Source organism: Haliaeetus albicilla, chromosome 10 (genome assembly GCF_947461875.1).
Source record: "Haliaeetus albicilla chromosome 10, bHalAlb1.1, whole genome shotgun sequence".
Lineage (NCBI taxonomy): Eukaryota > Metazoa > Chordata > Aves > Accipitriformes > Accipitridae > Haliaeetus > Haliaeetus albicilla.
Window position 1 is genome coordinate 39,569,812 of NC_091492.1, and position 13,187 is coordinate 39,582,998.

The 13,187-nt window shown below is 41.4% G+C and overlaps 1 protein-coding gene across 14 annotated transcripts in view; it reads right to left on the reverse strand.

Annotated features, from left to right (window-relative positions):
• DEPDC5 (DEP domain containing 5, GATOR1 subcomplex subunit) overlaps window positions 1-13,187 on the reverse strand; it is a 48,172-nt gene that overhangs the window by 10,003 nt on the left and 24,982 nt on the right. For 9 of the 14 annotated variants that reach the window (XR_011326678.1, XM_069795164.1, XM_069795169.1 and 6 more), the window contains exons 26-36: window positions 12,700-12,883; window positions 11,380-11,540; window positions 10,200-10,317; window positions 9,864-10,031; window positions 8,767-8,986; window positions 7,746-7,879; window positions 6,784-6,892; window positions 3,857-3,919; window positions 2,111-2,262; window positions 1,252-1,329; window positions 684-816 (exon numbers count right to left, since the gene is read on the reverse strand). Coding sequence is in view for 13 of the 14 variants with exons in the window: in XM_069795164.1 (XP_069651265.1) it covers window positions 684-816; window positions 1,252-1,329; window positions 2,111-2,262; window positions 3,857-3,919; window positions 6,784-6,892; window positions 7,746-7,879; window positions 8,767-8,986; window positions 9,864-10,031; window positions 10,200-10,317; window positions 11,380-11,540; window positions 12,700-12,883 (1,520 nt within the window). In the remaining variant the exon portion in view is untranslated. The remainder of the gene's footprint in view (window positions 1-683; window positions 817-1,251; window positions 1,330-2,110; window positions 2,263-3,856; window positions 3,920-6,783; window positions 6,893-7,745; window positions 7,880-8,766; window positions 8,987-9,863; window positions 10,032-10,199; window positions 10,318-11,379; window positions 11,541-12,699; window positions 12,884-13,187) is intronic. The other 5 variants (XM_069795171.1, XM_069795170.1, XM_069795175.1 and 2 more) reach the window with 3 other exon arrangements.

Here is a 13,187-nt window from a genome sequence, read left to right on the forward strand (position 1 = left end):
CAAGTCCTTATCTCCCTAGGAAATTGTGTTTGACTTTTCCACAGATATCTGGCTTCCTCCCTTACCCTGTTCTGGTTTTATAGATGGATTTATAGGAAGATAAGAGATTGGAAACATTCTAGGTTCTCTGTTAATTGATATGGGATCTCAGCAGAGGAATGAAGTCCAAAACATTTCCAACCTTCTGCCCTGACACAGTTCGACAGAGAAGAAAAAAAATTCACGAACACAAGCAGTGTATCTTGCATAAGGTGTGTATACTTCAGCATCCATAAAAGAGAGGTCATATGCTGTTTTTATTACAACTCCATTAACTAATTATCAGAAGAAAAACAAAACCTAAACCCAAACCAAATCACACTGTAGTACCTCATAATTCTAACACAATGGAGAGTTCTTAGTAACTACTAGCTAATTGGAGGTTATACACAGAACTGTCATCATATATGAGGTGGAAAAAATAATATGTATTACTGCTGAAGAATACATTGCTGTTTCGTGACAGGGAATCCAAAAAATGTCATCATTACCTCATAGTCTGTTGAACACTGTTTTCAATACCTATCAATAAGAGGATTTTAGTAAGAAACAGAAATTATTGCTACGATTTCCTCTACAATTCTACTTTCGTCACAGAGTGAGGTATTTCTGGCCCTCCATATACCCCTTGATAGTTCTCTTACCTGCATTATGTCAATTGCCATGGCTTGGGTTTGCACACCTTCCACATTATTCACCAGCCAGTGTACAACTTCTGCACTGATGAAACAGTACGGAGAGAGGCCCTTCTGTTCAGAGAGCAGCTGGATCCCTGTGCTGAATCACAGCAAGTCACACACATGTTAACACAGACTGATTGATAGTTCTTCTAAGTTACAAAGACAAAAATCACTGCTGGGGAAAAAAAGGGGGCTAAAGATACATGTCAAGAAACACACCATGCCCCCAGAGTGACATACCATTAGCTTCTGATAACAAGATGAAGAGCTGACATTGACAGCACTTTAGCATCTTACTGAGAATTCTTGCTTTGACAAGATTCTGGGATTCTAATAATTGGAGTCTCTGCAGCAATACTTGTACCTCAATTTCTATAAAATTCCTTGTTGGAGAGGTTGGAATGGAATAACAAAAGGAAGCTTAAAACTCTTCCACAGCTGACATGCGGCTCTCCGTTGAGTGACTCCATGCCTCATGTCCTCTTACAAAACATCGAGACAGATGTTAAGCATATTTATATTAAAAACTTACGTGGGGTGTTTCATGGCTTCAAGAATCTCTATCAAGGTGGAGGAGGAAGTCAGAGTGCTTGCTGAACACTGCTGAGAGCTGGGAAGTAAACAGAAGCATGTTCAAAAGTCAAGGAAGCTGCCAGATTTGTTCAAATATGCCTATTTAAGAAAAATGCTCTCTCCTCTTCCCAACAATGACTTTGCCACATTTATTTCCTTCTTCATCTCAAGAAGGACAACTAAAAGCATCAGACCTGCATTTCCCCCTGAGGTCGTCAGGTCATTGCTATATTGAACCAATGCACACTGTATTACATACAGATGTACTTGGGAGCAATTGAGAGCAAACATTTTGAGGTTGGCTTTTTTTTTTTTTGTTACTGTAATATATAACTGCAGGAAGCAGGTGCTAACATAGTTTATTTTCAATGTTGCTTCCTCCCTGGTGTCTCGCCTCCAGGTTAGAACCTCTTGGATTTCATCAACCTACTCAATCTAACTAGACCTGCAGGGCCCACCCCTTTGCTAAAACAGACAGAAGACAGATGTCAATTCAAAGCCTGGTTTTCTGCTAACTGATTTCAGAAATGGAATTTCTTTGTTCTTCATTTCTTGAGGAATGAAGCTCTTTTTGTGGGTGGGGAAATCAGGCCTTGTGTTAATTTAATTCTGGAAAACTGGGTTGCAAGGCTTATTTTACTACCACTCTTTCTGCATGTGGAAATGCTGCAGTAAGGTCTTGTGACAAGTGCCTTCTAGTGCTGACAGACACAGCACATCTTGTTCTCAGGTTCCTGTTTAAGTGCCCATTCCTTGACACCAGAAAGGGGAATGTAACTGAACAGAACTGCAGTACAGCACTACTGTGCTTTTCTTACCTGCCTTCTGCAACACCAGCTGTGATATATCCTTGGTCTGCAACATTCTGGGAACTTCCCAAGGTCTGTGTGTTGCTCCTATCAGGTAACTGCCCCATGGTTATCAATGTGTTGCCATCAGAGGTTGCAGGAACTGATTGATCTATAGAGACCTGTAAGGAGTAAACACAGCAACATCTTTACGAAATTTATGATGTAATCCATTTCTCATTTTCTCCCCTCCCTGCATCATCTCAAGCTCAAGTTAGTTAACAACAAGCAATACTATAAGGCAAGCACAAGCATAGGCAGAAAGGATAAATACAGTCTTAGTTTTGTCATCACTACAGAACTACTGACAAACACAAAATTCAGACCCCAGTAAGAGGAGGATCACCAACCCAGCAACAACTGTGTTGAGAGAACTACTGGCAAACCAGCAACACCAGTCCCAACCTAACATTTTCAACTTGAGTGAATAACTGTGATTATAATCATACAATGGACAGAACAGGAAACTTAATCACTACAGAAAAGTAGTAAGCCGTTAGAAAAAAATCATTTCAACTCTAACTCTCAGACAAAAATATGCAAATGTATCACACGGAATTCAAGTTTCATAATGCACGAAATCAGCTCATCTTCCTTCCTTTCTTAGGGTAGTATCAGGAGGCTGGTTGGCACCCACCCACACCTATGTTGCCAAGACAACAAGAACACTTTCCTCCCGCAGGAACGCTTGCACTACTCCAACGGTAGACTGAATAGTTCACAAAATTAACATAAAATCATTTCAAAAAGAACATGAATGCTGAAAGATTCAGCAAAGTACAGGCTGTAATTGCCATCTGTCATTAACACGTATGGTTTAGGAAAGGCATCTTATATAAAAGCTAGATAGGTGGGGGAGAGAAACACGAACAGCAGAGTAACTCAGTAACTCAAGCTGGTGTAAATATGAGGGCTGATCTGCCACGATGAATCCACAGCACATGCACAGCTAAAAATCACAAAGCTGGTAGTTTGACTTAGGTCTGATAGCCAGACCAGAGTCCTTTATTTATGTCATTTCTCACATCCCAAAGATCTCTCACTCTGCAACGGCAGATGCCTGTTTTTGGGCAGCCAAAAACGGCAGATGTTCCAATGTGGAATCTACGGTCCCTACAGCCAGCTAAATCCACTCTCCCTTCTCAAAGCTCACTTCAACCAGCAGTATTTTCTATGGACACTGTGTTATTGCTAACTCCTAACCGGTGTTAAGTGTACAAACAAGTTCTGTCACGATGACTCTTTTAAACCAAAATGACACCAATATTTTCAGCCCTCAGTTGTTTAAGAATCTAAGGACACAATTTGACTTGGATCTCCCAGAGCCACCACCTGTCAGTCAAATACCATAGAAGAAATTTAGCAAGAAGGAGATGAGTAAGCTGTTGCCATTTTGTTTAGCAAGGGAAGATGGAAAACAAGCACTTACTGAAACACAAAAAGAGAAGCTTCAGTAGTTGACAAGACAGTACTGCAAAGGACGGTAAGGCAGGGCACATGAACATCCAAAGCACATCACAAACATTGAATGGTGGAAGGAAATAGTCGCATCCACCACCACCAGTCACTTTGTCCTGCTAATGTTGCACATCTCCCTCTCAACGAGCAGATCTGGAAACTAACACAGGTTCCCCACGTGGCAAGCTCAGGACAACAAATGCTTTCCATCACCTCTGTCCAAAAGCCAGAGATGACAACACCCCATTCAAAACTAACCTGTGAGTAGAAGGTTGAAGCTGTACGTGGGCTGCGAACAAAATCCATAAAGAAGGCCCCATCCTGAAGGCATCAGAGGAAGTAGGCCCATTAATGGCAACAGCAACAGGAACAAGGAGTTGAAGAAAAGCAAATACAAGGTTGTGCAAATACGAAATGACCACAGAGAGAAAGTATGAGGAGAATGCAAATCCCAAACAGACCCAGAACATCTGATGCAGCAGAACGCAAAGCATCAGGAGTTACTCACACACATACCCTTACTTTCTCCCTCTGTAACAAGACATTGCTCTTCCTTAGCACAGATGCTTTTCCAAAGTTTTGAAAACCACACTGATCAGAAGCCAATTGAAACTACAGCCTTCCCTCCACACTTCACAGGAGTAAGGCTTGAGCTCTAAATTATGTGGGTTTCCAACTGAAATGCAAAGCTGAATAGTGATACAGAAACCTGTAGAACTGCATGTGTAATGACAAATATCCAAAGGAGAACAGCTTTTTTTTCTAATCTGTCAGTCATTCAAATGATAAAGAAGGAGAGGCAAAGAAGCTCTTTTCAGGAAGCACACTCTTCCTCTCAAATGCAGGTCTGGTACGGTGCAAAGGAAAGGGAAAAAAATTCATCGCAAAGATCTTTCCAACATTGCGTTTAATACTTGATGCAAAATTAAACAGATACTGCCTGTGCTATGTTCCCCACCTACTTGCAATCCCTGGATGAATTTATCCCCGGCTGCTATTCAAAGATGTGTCAAGATTCTCTTACCACATAAGACAATGCAGTGGAACTCAACTAGATTTTCATTCCTTATTTGCAATTCTTTATTCTGTTCCCTAGGCAAAACAGTTTGTCTAGCCTGCAATTAAGATGATGCTTACCCTGATATGTACATATAAAACATTTTCTGGAAAGAATCAACGCCGGGGTTATATGGCTGGCAGTTTACGCAGTGCAGAAACAGAGCCAAGCACCCTGTATCCATAAGGGCAAAAACTTCCCAAACAGATTACGCATTAAGCTAACTCTGTTAAAATCATACTGTACTGCCTAGTAACTGGCTGAAGTGACTTGTCAGTCCTACTCTGAAACAGAGTAAAGGTGGAGCCAGTGGCTCAGGTTTGTTTTGGAATAACTCCAGCACTGCATAGCATCCTAGAAAAGCACTTGCTCCCTTGGCTGCTGACAGAGCACACAGCTGTGACAATTTGTCAGTATTTTGGCTGCAAGGCTCTCAACAGCCAATAGACATAGCCATGCTGGTGAGCCCTAAAGGAGTTGTGTCGTCCTGGGAACGAGGCACACACTTGCTGATGTTTCCAAGTGAGCACAAAGTTGGCTGATAAGGCTACCTGTCCACTGGCACCTTTCTAACAACTGTGAAACATCAATTTGGAGATCCCAATAGCTTCTCTCCCAGTCCCTACGTGTAAATATTTATAGGAGTGTTTACTACTGTAACGTGAAAGGCTTTCAGCTGATAACGCACTCTTCCAGATTCCCTGGTTAGCCCTCCGGAAAGGCTTTTGAATATAGGTACTTTTAAAATTACACAAGATCTCATTTACTTATTTGCAGTTGCTGCTTGCACAAAGTCTGCTACTTTGTTTCCAACACACCAGTGTGCTATTGCTACGGAAGCCCATTTTGCCTTTTTCCCTCTGCCCCACAGAACAACCAGGCACAACATGCTTCTGTTCCGTGTCCTATGTCGAATTTTCACTGGTTTTACTGGTAGAAAGACATATTTACAATTTCTGTATTTAAAGAGGGAAGTTTGATGAAGTTAATTTTCCAAAATGGTAGAAGAGGAGAATGCAAAGCCTGAATTATGATCTGGAAGTTTGCAAACATGCCTCAAGTCAATTTCTGCACCTATTTTTTCCAAGCCTAGCACGACCTGCTCCAGAATCTCATCTGAGTTTTGCAAACACTCTCATTCTACAAATAGGTGTCTATTACTAAGATGACTACGGTTACTCTATCACTTCAACTAGCAATATCCAGGTCTCCAGAGTAACACAACACTTGTCCCTCCCTGGTGGTGGCAGAAAAGGGTGGATGTCAAAACACTAGATGCTAAGAGAAAAACACTGAAAGCGATGGTTAAGTTGGTAGTGGGGAATCTGAGAACTTTTTCTTTGCAATACTTCAACTGTTGAACCCAAAGACAGGTCACACTTGGGGATTGTATCTTCGTTCAGTTCCTTGTTACTTTTGCTGAAAGACCTTCCTGCCAGAATACAGAAAAATATTCAAGTACTTCTGGCTGGACTTAGAGGTGGATTTTCTGCCCTCCTGGCACTCACAGGACAGTTGACAGGAAGGCTGAGAGACAGCACAGTCTTTTCTTTAAGTGTCTGAAGAAAGCTCCAGGAAGACAGTTTTCTCCAGCCTGGAGTCCAGCCAGTGAAGGAATTACATCTAAATCACTACTCAGGAACACATCCCCTCCTCTAAGCAGATGCAAGTGACTGGAGTTCCTGCTGTTAAAATTCCACTGAAGCCTCACACAGTCACGGTCTAGAGCTTCATTTTGCTCTTAACGACAGCCTTCATACAGATGCAGACAGCGCTGTACTACTAAATCTAAAAATCAAACCCTGACTGAAATGAAATGTGCTACTGGAAAAGGAAATGGACTAATTAACAAATACCACTTAAATTAGCAAAACACAATGAGATAGCATCCCAGGGATTCTCTCTCATTGTCACAGTGTTAAAGAATTGAAGGATGGCTGTGCCCCAACCTCTTCTTACACCCTGGCGCACAAAGCCTTAAGAGCATCCTCGGTCCAGGACCAGTCCTTGCTGGATTAGAGAGTAAGATGTAGCATGACGTAGCCATGTGCTTAGAGAAATAACCTTCTATTATTTGACAAATGCTTATGTAAAAACGCTAGCTAAAGACACACCAGAAAGTCTTTACCTTACGAGGGCTGTCCATATAGGTAGGTGTGATAGCAATGCTCCCACTCTCCGAAGGCTGCCCAGAGCTCTTCCCAGAAAGCATTGCTGCTTGCTGCTCCCCCAGTGTCCTAAAACAAAAGGAAGGAACGCAGAGTTTGTTCAAACATACTCTGTGTCAGCTTCCACCTGAAGGCAACTGTTGAAGAGAGGTACTACTGCATTTTCAGACATTTGCTTTCCCACAGTCTGAAGCACAGAGTCAATCCAAAGTTCTGTAAGTACTTTTTACCCCACATAAACAACATGGACACTTGAACTTACTCAGTTTTATTATGCATGTGTAATACTACCTTATTAAAAAAATATTAAAATCTCATATGTATTTAACAGCAACAATGTTTTAAATTGTGTTTACAGCATATCTGGTATTAGTACTCTGAGTTTCTTTGAACCATTCTAGATCAATACTGAGAAAGAACCTCAGAAGTTTCACAGGTATTTGAATAGATGTTATCAGTGCAAACAAGCTATTTTCTTTAGGCTCTATTTGTTACCCAGTGTTTATACTGAGACCACTCAACTGGTGTCATGAATTTGTGTACACTTATGTCCCAGCTAAGCTCTTCTTATGTGGATACAACTGTACTGGCAAACCACAAATAGATGACAAATCTGATGTGTAATGGACTGAAATGCTACTTTAAAAGATGCTCCTTCTAAATTACCGGACATTCACTTCTCTAGTCTCCATGTTCCTTTCTAGTCTTTGATATTCATTCTATTAATGGAAACATAACACAAGGAAGTCACTGGAAAAACCCAGTATTTCCCCAGCCGTGCCTGTCACAAGGATACTAAAGAAGCAGGATCCCACATCCTTTTTTGAGGCAAAGTTCCCCAAATCTGCTTTAGCCAGCCCAGGTGGAATACACAGGAAGGATATCCTAGTGCTCTTCACACAGCCTAGTTGTAGAGACTCACTTCTGACTGGCTTCCATCTGCAGCAGAGCTGAGAGTGCTGAGGTTCCTTTCTTCCCAATGGGAGGCCCAGACTGCTCCAGAGAGTGGGTGGGAATTGGACCAGCAATCTGCAAGCCTTTCATGGCAGACCCTTTCTAACAAAGAAAAAATGAAAGCACAGACTTTAGTCAAGCTAGGCTTAACTAGTACGCAAGAACACAACAGCTCACGTCAGCAGGTCTTTAATAGGTACACTTTAAAAAGGGAGTTAAACCACAGGTATACAAGAAATGGAACAGCCTAGTGTCTTGTGTGGATGCTATTCTCAAAATAAAATGGATGTTATTTTGGAAAAGGTGGATTTGCTCTGAAATAGATTACGCCATTCTGCGTGTGAATTGGAAGAGAATTTGATACGCACTGACCAGTTTCTCATCACCCTCTTGAAACTACTGTTCACCAGGAATTCACCCATATGGTTCGCTTTTCACAATTCATTTCCTAAGTCTGCAGCACACAGTCAACCCAGCTAGAAGTTACCAGCTTAACTACCTCACAGATCCCTTTTTATCAATTATCTGCATCATAAAGTGCAATAACATGTCCAGGCTAACCACACCTACAGCACAAAGCAATGCACATTTGCAAAGAGGTGGCATCAGGCTTATAGTAAGAGAACATCAGCTGAGGAAAAAATAGAGCATCAACAGACTAAGGCATGGCTTTGCTATGTAGAAGGGCTTGGCTTCTCATTGAGTGAGCTAACTGTTCTGATTCTGGTTCCAGCCACAGCAGCATGGGATACACATTCCAGGTAAATGTAATTAGTTCAAGAATAGCAAGGTGTTAGCAAGGCCATACTATTTGAAATCTGAAATAGTACATTAGTCAGCACTATGCTTTATGCATGGATTACCCACACATACACACATATACCCTCCAACTTGCTTGGGATTGTCTTAAAGTCTCTCTGCTAATGCTTCATTAGATGGTTCGGATAAAACTCAAACTCAGCTTCTCACCCAACTAAAAGCTGACTCACTCGAATCATTCGATCAGATCTATGGCGTCGACGAATGCGGTTCAAACCCTCCACAAAGCGAATGAATCCATCCAGGAGCTGCCACTCCTCCTCATCAGAACGGGGCTTGTCACCGTACACATCGCAGTGCACTTCTCCTTCCATAATGCGCTTTGTGGCACTGATGCAGGCAGGCAGAAGCAGAAAGCGGGTCCTCCAAAATTTCAGTGACTCAATAAGGCTGAAGGAACATGGAAGACAGGACAGAGTTCAGCACAGTTTCCTATGAAGGATTTTACAGTAAGTAAAATACATATCTATCTGCTGTAAATTTCAGTGAGTAGTGACAATCTCATTCTGCTGTCCCTGAATGAGAACGAGCAGATATGCAAACAAATGCTCAGCAATATGAGTATGACTGTGAAGTATTAAGAAGTTGACAGACAAAAGACAAAACAAGGCTATCTTCAAGGTAATTGTATCCTAGAAATACATTTTCTTTTCTGTCAAAGATAGGCTACAACAGCTTTTTCTCTAAAAATAAGCAAAGAAAAAGGAATTTTAAAGGTACACATTAGAGTAGGAAACATTTTGATTGAGACGTGAAAAGAAACAAAGATAGGTTTTGTTGAGAGAAGATATCAAAAAGGATATTGATACTAGTGGAGATATTCCACATTGCTAATAAGAAGCCCTGCTCTGCATAGCTTAGGAGTAGGACTACAGTCAAGCTAAGCCTAGGACTCAAGCAAGCCTTCAACAGATTCAAACTAAATGGAAGTTTTGAGTCAGATCCAGAAATGAGTAAGAAGCCAAGAAAAGCATCTGTGTGGTACAAAATGCCATCGTATTTCTTTGCATTTGTAGCAGAGGAAAAAAAATAGTTTATGCTGAATTCCGCAATCAAGACTTTGTATCAAAGATCAGATAATGCAACAGCAACAGAGTAAGATTTCTACAAGGCAACAGCTGCTAGCACCATACAAGTGAAAGCAGGCCAGTTACTCTCCCTGGAGTATTGAGCATTTGTGGGTTGAACGTGTTGAAGAAATTTTAGGTCAAAAAGGAAAAGAGGCAATTAGGACACAGAACAGTCTGGATGGAAAAGGAGATCTCACCTGAAATCCTCAGAGCCAGCAGAGCAGATATACTGATCCAAGTAATTCCACTTGTACTCTTCTAGTCTCTCATGGGAAAATTCTACCCAGCAAGAAACAAATTCAGAGTCAGAGTGTGACGGGCACAAGCTGTAAGTGTAGTTTATCTGAGCAGATTCGTATGGATACCTAAAAGAGAAGACGCAAACATTAACCTCAGCATCATCAATAGCAGTGCTTCTCTTTCGTCTCCTGAAGAGAAAGAAGGTTCTACAGTCTGTTCTTTCAAGCAAGTACAGACAGCTGGAAAAGCATGTTCATCAGAACATTGATAGCAAACAGCTCAGAGATACTCACTTTGGGAGGTATCGAGTCACAGTAATTATTTTGTCTTTTAGTGTTACTTTGTGGAAAGTACGGCCCATACTCAGCCAGTATTGATCTTCTTCCTCAGGTCGATTTCTTGATACAAGACCTAATTGTAAAAAGCAAAACATACCCCCTTTCAGCTTACTGCAATAGTCAGACCTTTGTCAACAAACTGTACCTATAGAAAGAGACTCTAGAATTGGGCTTCTGAACTCAAGACAAACTAAAAGCCATCTTTCAGGCCACCTTTTCAAGGAACATATGCACAATGAGCCTTTTGTTCTTACAGTTAAGATTTCCTACTATCACAACTGAAGAAGGGGGACATTCACAATTCATACATGACAAATATAGACCTTCTCTAGTCAGGACAACTAGAGAACAGTCCATATGAAGTGCTGAGAAACTGGTGGGTATGATGGTAAAGCTGGGCTCCACTTTTGCTTCCTCTCTGTTCTTCATTCCTGGAACTAACCACTTAAGCTCGGCACTTTACCAAAGGAGCCTTGCTGTCTGTTCCCAAACCAGTGAATAACAGTCATATCCTATTCATGTATATTCCCTGCTCTATGAACACTGTATCATGCTGACTTGTCTAGAGAATATCCAGAAAAAAAGGCAGAAGTCAAACAGTAAGTCAGATTCTCTCAAAGGAATATGATACCCTCTTAACCCACTCCAGTCCTCTGGGGTTTAACAAGGTTTAGCTGACTCATGGTTTCAGGACAATGAAGCTTTACTTGTCTACGTGGAACCTTCACAGCTATTTTAGAGTTGGGAAACTGCTTCTAGTTGGGAGCTTTAGGTCTGTCTTCTGCAGTCACCATATGAATTGTGTTTAAGATGTATTCCACCAAAGGGCACTCAAGCCATATTTCATTTGGGTTCACCATCATGAATGAGGCCAGTTTCTTATTACAGTTCAAAAGTCCTGCACCTGTTCCTTCATGGTGCAGCTGAGTTGTTTGTGCTGCCCCAGATCAGGCTCTCCCCCAGCAAAGATTTTCATATAACAACAACAAAACAACCAAAAAAAAAAAAAAAAAGAAAAGAAAGAAAAAAGAACAGAGGGCTTCAATGAGCATCTATGCCCAATTCATAGGGGTTACTGGGACTGGCAGAAGGAGAGAAAGACAAAAGACTGAATTGTCAATATGAAGTCACTCACCTCGACTGTAAAGGGGACTGCTGCTGAGCGGAGGTGGCACAGTTGAGGCTGGTTTCTGTGGTTTGGATTGCACAATAATTTGATAGCCTTGCATGAGACGCTGACAAATAAACTCCTCAAACACCTGTTGGGCTGTCATCTGCACTCCTTCCTCATCTCTCCTGAACACAAAGGTTAAGCAGACTAGAATAAGGAAGCTGACTACACACCTATTCTTAGCTCTGCATTTCCCAATTGAGGATTTATGCCTGCACTGGGCTCTGTGCAAGTGGAGCCCTCTGCCTGTGAAAACCAACCTGCAGGAACAGGAGAGAAAAATGGGTACCTTTCTATTTTCAACAGGTGGTAATTAGCTGTCTGGCAACACTTATTAATGCCTTTAAAAGCAGTTTTGCAACTAGTAACAAATTTGCTTACAACAGTTGTTAAACTTCCAATAAATTCACCAATGATCACTTTTACAGCATTTTGCAGAGAATCTCTGTGCAGTTTGTAAACATTCAGCAGAGCTCAGAATTACAAGTGTGCAGGCAATGCTCCACCTTCTCCCACAGCAGGAAGTCTAGAGCACACAGAGATTAAAAGACACATCACTATGGCATCTTATTACAACTACTTCTGCTCTGAACTTCACCTTCCTGCTATAAAGGGACATCTGACATGTCTTCGTTAATCCTGCTATTTCCTGTGCATTTCAATCACTCTAATATTTTTGTTTTGTTCCCATAAGGCAGCAACGTGAGCAGGTCTTTCTGATGTCTTACAAGTTGTGGCAAGTTTGAAAAGTGTTTAAGAAGATGAGACAGCTTCAGAAAAAAACCAAACCAACCCTATTAAGGAACAGTTACCAGAGACCTCCAAGACAAGCCGAGAAGTTCTACTTATCCCACTAGCACTATTTTCCACAAAGATTCTTTAAACTAAAATCCCTGAAAGTGAGGATAAGCATCTTAATCACCGTGTATACACATGCATTTGCTCATTTACTGTTTCCAAAATATTTTCTAGAAAATAGATTAACAAAAATAATAGCTTGAGGTTGATTTTTTTGATTGAAACACAACAGAACAAGAGATGTAAAGTTTTGTACGCAAACAATTTCTAACATAAAATCTGCAGAACACGATACTGTCAGATGGTAACATCAGAAAAGGTGCAAAGTTACCACTGAAAAGAGAAAAATCTAAGTGTTCTGCTGCTAACAATGTTAGCAATTCGTCTTTCTCTTGTACAGTCTCCAAAGTGTTCCTCTTCCATCAACTGCGCCTTAAGCGCTTTGAATCAATGCAAGTTACTTTACAGAGAAGGTGCTGGCCAAACCTGTCAATGTCAGCTTCTGGGAGGAGATCATAGCAACCCTCAGTGTAATCATTCTGCAGACTCTGACGGTCAGGGAAGTAGTCCGTAGTAAGAGGGAGACATGCCGGAGTAGTGAGAGATTTCCAGTCCACTCCAACTGTACAACAGAAGCCTGGCACTACGGGGGGAGCAGACAGCGTCAGAACTGCCTCGTTGTATCATTGGGGGGGGCAGACAATGGGGGTATATATGGTCACCCATGAAAAAACAGGGTGCAGAGGAAGATGAAAGAAATGTGTGAAGAGGAAAGTTAGAATGAGGGACAGAAACAGAGTTGGCATAAAGTCAACAGGGACAAAAAGGGGGTGGAATGGGAAGGGAAAAGGAAAGTAGGACGGGAAGAAGGGAGGGAGAGAAAGAGACAGAGTTTGTTAAACAATGCAGTGCACATGCTAATTCAATCCCATCATGCAAATGGCATTCAAAGTTAATACATTTAATTTTCTCTT